We start from the raw sequence: 8,613 nt of genomic DNA on the forward strand, positions 1-8,613 counted from the left end.
CTCCAAACAGAGCAAAACAACCACTGCAAAGCTTCTAGAAACAAAATTTACCCTTTGCAGTTAGTGTGATAATTAATGGAAGTCGTAGTTCCGAGCACCATGTTTTGGTCCGTCCGTTTAGCTAGAGGATTCACCAGCCTAGCCTAATTACCATCGAGTTGGTGTACAGCAAATCAGTTATTAATCATATTTTGCTTCATTTGCATTCGCGATCACGCGTTGTAGCTCATTTTCTTACAAATTTGTGTGCCAATATTATGCGCCAATCGATGGACAACTAGAGGCGTAAGGTGAAAGAGTATCCTTTGGAAGTTTAGAATTTCTAATTCGCGACTAGGCTACTGGCACAGGTTGATCGGGGTGCCGTGGGCCTATAAAATTGGTAGCCAGAGGAAGTTCGGAATCAATTTGTTCACCGTTGTCAGCGTTCACTGCTCTAGCCGTTGTTTAGGTTGTGATCCAGAAAATTGTTTCGGGGAAGTAAAGTGAAACGATGCCTTCTGAAAAGCGGAATATGGCAGCAGTCGGTGAAAGAGTCGTGATTTCGGGTATTTCCGGGAGGTTTCCGAAGTCGGATAATGTGGCTGAATTTGCTAAGAATTTGTACGCCAAAAGGGATTTGGTGGATGATTTGGAGACCCGTTGGAAGCATGTGATGCCGGATATGCCGCGAAGAACGGGGAAGATCAGTAAGTTGAACAAGTTCGATGGTGAATTTTTCGGTTTCGATCGGCGACGACGCGATACGATGGATCCGCAGCAGCGGATGTTGATTGAGCATGCGTACGAAGCCGTCTTGGACTCCGGAATCAATCCGGAGAGTATTCGTGGTTCAAGAACGGGCGTATACTGTGGGATTTGTTTTTCGGAGACCGAGGTGCGAATGTACTATAGATCTCGTCCGCCTAAGGGTTTGGGGATTTTGGGGTAAGTTGCTATATGGGTTGTGAAATTCAAGATACCAATTGAGGATTTTTTGTAGATGTGCAAAGTCTCAGTGTGCCAATGGAGTGTCGTACGCACTGGATTTGAGAGGTCCAACGCATGTGATTGATACGGCCTGTAGTAGCTCGATGTACGCGTTGGATGTTGCGTACAAGAGTATCATGAACGGAGAGTGTGATGCTGCGATTGTGATGGGGACGAATTTGACGCTGCATCCTTTTATTACATATCAATTTGCGTTGTTGGGTGTTTTGTCGAAGGACGGTTTTTGCAAACCCTTCGACAAAGATGCTTCTGGCTACTCTCGAGCTGAAGCTGTCTGTGCCGTGTATTTGCAGAAAGCGAAGGATGCAAAACGAGTGTACGCACAAGTAGTTCATAGCAAAACCAATTGTGATGGGTTTAAAGCTGAAGGAATTACGTATCCATCAGGTGTTGTGCAACAGCGATTGCTGCAGGAGTTTTACGATGAAGTTGGCATCAGTCCAACTGCTGTGGACTACGTTGAAGCGCATAGTACCGGAACGTTTGTAGGTGATCCGGAAGAATGTGATGCCTTGGACAAAATATATTGCACAGGTCGAAAACGTGCTCTACCAGTGGGTTCTGTGAAGTCCAGTATTGGTCATACCGAGGCTTCAGCAGGAGTGTGCTCGATCGCGAAATGTGTGATTGCTATGGAGAACAATATGATTCCACCTAACATCAATTTCACCGAGAGTCGACCTACGATTCCTTCGCTTGTCGAAGGCCGTTTGGTAGTTGTCCACGAAGCGATACCCCTGGCTGGACCGTTGGTAGGAATTAATTCTTTCGGTTTCGGAGGGGCAAATTCACATGCTTTACTATGCCGCAACATGTTGGAGAAGAAGAATCATGGTTTACCCGAAGATGATCTTCCCAGGTTGGTTATTTGGTCGGGAAGAACAAAGGAAGCTGTTGAAGTGATTCTCAATGATGTTTCTCAACGACCACTTGATGCAGAGTTCATCGCTTTGCTTTATAACGTTCAACAAGAGCACACTCCTGGACATCGTTATCGTGGATTCGGTATATACTCCAAAAATGATTCTCAACCAGCAATTCTTCACAATAAGGCCATTGATCGAATTCTCTTGGAACCTCTTCCATTGTTAGTAATTTTTGGTGGTGTTAACGTATTTTGGCGTCAAGAACTAACCGCGCTACGACAGTTCCCTAAGATAGAGAAGGTATTCCAGGAGTGTGACAGCCATCTACGCAGCTACAAGTTTGATCTACACAAACAACCTACCGTGAAGGAGCAAGTTCTCTACGATATGGTTGGAACTACGGTGCTTCAGTTAGCAACAGTAGAAATTCTGCGATCAATTGGAGTTGAGTTTGATCTGTACGGTGGATATTCAGTTGGACAATTCACCTGTGCCTACATCGATGGCTGTTTGTCCCTGGAGCAAGTTGTGAAACTAGCATTCTGGCATGGTTTGGTGTATGCAGAGCTGGACACAATTTACGAAATGTCGGCCTTGGTTAAAGTTAGTTCCAAGCTTGATCGAACCTTGCTACCCCCGATGCCGATGAATGAGAAGTTAACTTTTGGCATCATAAGTGGTCACGAGAAGTTCATCAACCTACAAATACAGCAGCTTCGTTCTTCTCAATCAATCGTGGAAAAGTTACCGTTTGTCAGCTTGAGATGTGAGTCGGCTAAAAGCGCATCCCTGGTCAACAGACTCCGACAAACGGTCAACACTGTGTTTTCGCGTAATTTGAATCCTTCCAGCAAATGGATCAACTCAAAGTTTGGATCAAATCCCTCGGTCCTGCACACCCCAACCATTCACATGCCCCAATCGATAGCAAACCTGTTGGATGAAATTCCAAAGCACGTGGTTGTGCTGATGGGCAACGGAAGCGACTCTTTGGAGAATGTTCTTAACGTCCTGAACCGAAAACCTTTGAACATTCCTGGAGGCAGTCGATCCTCTGACCCGGTACAGAATTTCCTCACGCAGGTTGGACAGTGAGTATGATAAATTTGTAAAATAATTGAATTGAGTAATTACTTTAAATTAAATATTTTAGCTTACACATGGTGTCCAAAACGAAGAGCATCGCGCGGCTTTACCCAGAAGTAAAGTTTCCAGTATCACGAGGAACTCCAATGATCGCACCGCTCCATCGATGGGATCATCGGGAGACGGCGCACGTGGTTCAATACAATTGGGACGAGACCTCCAAATCTTCAATTGCTTCGTACAAAATATCCCTGGGCATTCGTGATTTTGCGTACATCGATGGCCACTGTATCGATGGGCGAGTGCTATTCCCAGCTACCGGGTACCTGTTGCTCGTCTGGGATCTTTTGGCCTACATGGCTCACCGAGAGTTGAATGGTTTACCAGTGGAATTTACAGATGTGCAGTTTCTGAGGGCAACTACGATCACTAAACAGCAAACGGTGAATCTGTGCGTACTGATGCAGATTGTTTCCGGATTTTTCGAGGTACGTTTGGATATTGGATGTTACTGACTCTGTCTACGATCGGTAACTGACTGTAATATTGGCTTATGAAAAAACACATGTTTCTTGTATATTTCAAAGGTACTCGAAGGCGATACGGTTGTGGTCACGGGTTACGCTAAACCGCTGGTAGAAACTACAAACGTACCGGTCATCGAGGAAAACGAGCGACCTTCAGTGGTTCTTCCTACGAAGGATTTCTACAAGGAACTTCGACTACGAGGCTATCACTATGGAGGCTTGTTCCGATCCGTACTAGAGGCCCGATCTGATTCATCATCCGCCAAGATTCAGTGGAAAGGTCATTGGGTTCCGTTCCTGGACTGTTTGCTGCAGCTGGGAATCATTGGAATCGATACGCGTGCACTGATGGTCCCGACAGCAATCGACAAAATTTCTATCGACCCGAAGCTTCATTTTGCGGTTATGGAATCCATGGAAGATGGTTGTGAATATTTCACGGCGCGCTGTAACACACACCTTAACGTGACCGTTTGTGGAGGAGTGGTTATATCGAATCCACAGGTGAACACCATAGCACGTCGAAGTCCTCCTGGTGTTCCAGTATTGGAGGGATATCAATTCGTTCCCTATCACTCGGAGGCGGTCGTTTCGGAGAAGGAAGCCATTCGGATGTGTGTACAGCTGGCTTTGGAGAACGTGATGTCTTTGAACATAACCGTCGCCGAGATCCACAACCCGAGCCTGTCAGTAATTCTGCCGGCATTCAGAGAAGCGGTTGCCGATCTACCACTTGTTCGCACTAAGCTTACCCTACTTTCTTCCCAACAAATTGAGCTGGATAGCATAACCGTTGAAGCGAAACACTTCTCGGAGACGACCGAATTACTTTTCCTGGTTACCGATAACGTTTTAACAGATGAAGACTTGAAACAATCTATTCCAAAGTGTCTTCTGCCCAATGGATACATCCTGATGCGGAAAGCTCCCGGCTTCGATTGGCGATCAGTCAAGGTTCCAGATCAGTTTGTCCACGTTGCCACGTTCCACGTCGATACGAACGAATGCTTGATACTGCTGCAGCGTATAAGCAAAACTTTGAGCGATACACCCACCGTTATAAAGGTTGATTCAAACAACCTCAGCTGGTTACCGGAGTTGAAGCAGGCGGTGAAACTGCGACCGGTAGTTTTGTACTCACAGAACGACCAGAAGTCGGGGGTGATCGGACTGGTCAACTGCATTCGGAAGGAACCGAAGCTGCAAGGAGTTCGCTGCGTATTTCTCGATGATCCAACCTTGCCTGCGTTTGACTTATCGAAGCCTTTCTATGCGAAACAGTTGGGTTTAGGGTTGGCAATAAACGTATTTCGAGATGGACACTGGGGAAGCTACCGGCATGCATTGCTTCCTCCTGCTATGCGCACAAAATCGGTCAAACATCACTGCTACGCCAATTGTTTCAACAAAGGAGATCTTTCATCGATGATGTGGTTCGATGGGAAGTGGAATGAACCCGGTGGCGATTCAAACATCTGTACTGTTTCGGTTTGCTCTTTAAACTTCAGAGATGTAATGATCGCAACCGGTAGAATATCTTCGGATGCTATGAACATGGATCGTTTGAACTTGGAGTGTGAGCTAGGTTTTGAGTTCGCTGGCATAGCTGAAGATGGGCGACGTATCATGGGAATTGTTGATACGGGAGCGTTGGCAACAAAGGTGAAGTATGATCCAGAGCTGATATGGCAGGTGCCAGATAGCTGGACCCTTGAGGAAGCATGTACTGCACCAATTGTTTACGGGACCGTTTTGATGGCATTCGATATGTGCAGTAACATTCGAAAGGGGAAATCTATTCTCATCCATGCTGGTTCGGGCGGTGTTGGATTGGCAGCTATCAACTTGGCCATGTATCACGGCTTGGAAGTATTCACCACTGTTAGCACAGCAGAAAAGAAAAACTATCTGCTAAATCTGTTCCCAGATCTAGATCCGGAGAAAATTGGGTGCTCGAGAGACACTTCCTTTGAGCAGATGGTTAAGATTCAAACCAAAGGTAGAGGCGTTGATTACGTGCTGAACTCTCTATCTGAGGAGAAGCTTCTCGCTTCCGTGCGGTGCTTGGGATATGGAGGCCATTTTCTGGAAATAGGAAAGTATGACATGGCTAAGAATACGAAGCTTAGCATGTTGCTGTTCCAAAAGGGTATAACATTCACTAGTGTCATGCTGGATTTGATGTTTAAGCAAGGTTCTTTACGTAGGACGGTGAGTTTTTTTTAAACATATGTCCGTACAATTCTTAACAATTATAAACATCCATCCCTCAGGATCTACACGCCAAACTGACAAAAGCGTTGGCAGCTGGCATCATTAAACCGTTGCGAACTACCGTATTCGATGCATGTGATTTGGAGAAGGCGTTCCGATTCCTTGCCAGTGGCAAACACATGGGTAAAGTTTTGCTCAAGGTTCGGAAGAACGAAACGGACCTAGAGACGATACCGATACCTTACTTCCCGAGAGTCCATTGCCACTCGGAGGCGGTTAGCATCATCGTTGGAGGCCTCGGTGGTTTCGGGCTGGAACTTGCTGATTGGCTGATCATGCGAGGCTGTCGAAAACTTGTGCTCAGCTCGAGCAGAGGCTTGTCGAAAGCATACCAAACTTACAGAATTGAGTAGGTTTTATGGAATCAATAACCAATACCCTGTTATTAACATTAATTTGATAATTTCAGAACATGGAAGCGATATGGAGTTGAGATAAAAATTTGCACAGCTGATATAACTACCGATCAGGGTTGTAAAGATCTCATCTTGGAAGCCAAAAAACTAGGGTCCGTATCGATGATCTACAACCTTGCGGTGCGTCTTCGAGACTCAATTCTGGAGAACCAAACAGAGGAAACTTTTGCCGACAGCTTAGGTCCAAAAGCTAAAGCTACGGAATTTTTGGACAAGTGGAGTCGAGAGTTGTGTCCGGAGTTGAAGCAGTTCGTAGTTTTTTCCAGCGTGTCTTGTGGTCGAGGCAATGCGGGCCAAAGCAACTACGGAATGTCGAACTCGGTGATGGAACGAATTGTTGAACGTAGACATGCGGAGGGTCTACCGGCCAAAGCAATTCAGTGGGGCGCTGTTGGCGATGTAGGATTGGTAGCAGATATGGCCGAGGACAAGATCGATATGGAAATTGGAGGCACCTTGCAGCAACGTATAACTTCGTGCCTTCGAGAGATGGATTATCTGTTGACCAGCGAGTATCCTTTGGTGGCCAGCATGGTCGTTGCGGAGAAGCGTCTAGGAACTTCTAAAAATGCTATCGAGGCTGTTATGAATATCATGAACATTAGGGATCTGAAATCAATCTCGCTGGAAAGTACCTTGGCAGATATCGGTATGGATTCACTGATGGCAGTAGAAATCAAACAGGTGTTGGAGCGAGATTTTGATCTGGTTTTATCACCCCAAGAACTGCGGGTTCTTTCGTTTGCAAAGTTGACAAAGCTCGACGAAGAAAAGAAAGCTATGTCGAATGACAACCAAGATGAAAACACTAAAATTGGTATTCAGATGTTGTTCAGGAATCTTGGCAATGAAGAAAACAGTGAAAAAACAATTCTGCATTTGGAATCAGCCGGAGGAAATGGAAATCCAATTCTGATCATCCCGGGCGCAGAAGGTGTAGCTGGAAATGTTTGGAACGAAATCGCAAAGGGAATTCATGCTCCGGTCGCTATTTTACAGCTGATGAGTACAATCGCCTCCAATACCGTGCCGGAGATAGTGGACTGCGTTATTGACGAACTGTATTCAGAATTCTTCGGCAAACACAAAACCTATTCCATTGTGGGATATTCGTTTGGGTCGATCATTGCTATAGAAATCGTAAAACGTCTCCAGGCCAAAGGAATGCAAGGGCAACTTCTGCTTATAGATGGGTCACCCAAATTCCTGAAGGAGCTTTCGGTGAAATCGTTAAACGAGAATCCAACAGACGAGGACATTCAGAAGCGATTATTGGCAGTCGTTATTTCGATAGTTTTCCCCAACATAACGATGGAGAAGGTTGTTTCCATTATGAACGCGCCTTCCTTCGAAGGGCAAATTGAGAAGATCATTGAACTTTCCCACGACCAAACCGGATACTCGGCCAATTATGTTCGCCAAATGACAACAGCTCTGTACAAAAGGGTGAAAATCACATTAACTAACACTTTAGATGAAGATCAACCTCTGGATGTTCCGATAACCTTGGTGCGTCCTACGGAAGTCAGCTATGCGGATGCCGACGATGACTACGGGCTGTCGAGCTATACGACGGGAGAGATTGACATTCGTACCATCGAGGGTAGTCACGTAACGATGCTGGAGAATCCCATTCTGGTGAATTTGATAAATACCTTCAATACTGAAGTATTATAAACGAACAATAAATTATCTGTCATTTCACAACTTTATTTACACATGTACATACAGTTTCGGTTGAAATGCCAAATAAACGATGTTTTTCATATGAGAAACAAAGTCGATTTTTATAACATGTTTCATTTCCAATGTTCAGAAAAAAGTATGGTTAGTTTGTATTGAAATTATCTGATATTTGTTTTGTGAGGAACAAGCTCAGCTTGGTCCTTTGAAAAAAAGTTCGCTTAGGAATAGGCTGGATCAGGGCTTGAAATTACTTACCGGGAGCTCAAGGTCGTTCTTTTCCTGAAAATAAAACAGAGAGAAAATAAGTTTTTAAATTCTCAAAAAACAAATTAAATAATATAGTTAAACGAGTATTGCTCACATTAATAAAAAGAAAATATTCCTGAAGAGATGTTTGTGTCTTTTTGCGCAATGACGTTTTGAGAAAACTTAGGATCACTCCGCATTTCCCAATACATTTCAAAGAGAATTAAACCAATAGCCTGTTTCAGCAAGCCAGTCGAAAGTGGCAGAGGTAAAGCGCAAAAGAAAATTACGAAACATGCAAGATCAAACATTCAACCTGATTCATCTAATGTTATGCAAATCTATGGCGTATATTAAGCGTAAATTATCGCGCTCATTTGTCGTAGTATTATAATCTGTAAACAAACGTTTTCAATGAGTTTTGCTATTAAATTCGATTACTATTCCTGTTGTCGATATTTTAAGGAATTCATTTTCATTATCTTAGGGTTGGGTAAGTTTTTCACCAACAACTTTTACTAC

At 44.4% G+C, this 8,613-nt stretch overlaps 1 protein-coding gene across 1 annotated transcript; it reads left to right on the forward strand.

The window, feature by feature from the left end:
* Window positions 1-420: 420 nt before the first annotated feature.
* Window positions 421-7,952, forward strand: LOC129745001 (fatty acid synthase-like). Its single transcript, XM_055737827.1, has 6 exons — window positions 421-927; window positions 983-2,947; window positions 3,010-3,430; window positions 3,530-5,680; window positions 5,743-6,092; window positions 6,153-7,952. The coding sequence occupies exons 1-6, from the start codon at window positions 494-496 to the stop codon at window positions 7,834-7,836; spliced, it is 7,005 nt and encodes a 2,334-aa protein (XP_055593802.1). The 5' UTR covers window positions 421-493; the 3' UTR covers window positions 7,837-7,952.
* The last annotated feature ends 661 nt before the right edge of the window (window positions 7,953-8,613 follow it).

This window comes from Uranotaenia lowii, chromosome 2 (assembly GCF_029784155.1).
Source record: "Uranotaenia lowii strain MFRU-FL chromosome 2, ASM2978415v1, whole genome shotgun sequence".
Lineage (NCBI taxonomy): Eukaryota > Metazoa > Arthropoda > Insecta > Diptera > Culicidae > Uranotaenia > Uranotaenia lowii.

Bases quoted from the DNA above. Each gene is read 5' to 3' on its own strand.
- LOC129745001 (XM_055737827.1), top strand. From the start codon at position 494: ATGCCTTCTGAAAAGCGGAATATGGCAGCAGTCGGTGAAAGAGTCGTG. The intron at 928-982 runs GTAAGTTGCTAT...GATTTTTTGTAG, and splicing joins AAGGGTTTGGGGATTTTGGG to ATGTGCAAAGTCTCAGTGTG. The intron at 6,093-6,152 runs GTAGGTTTTATG...TGATAATTTCAG, and splicing joins TACCAAACTTACAGAATTGA to AACATGGAAGCGATATGGAG.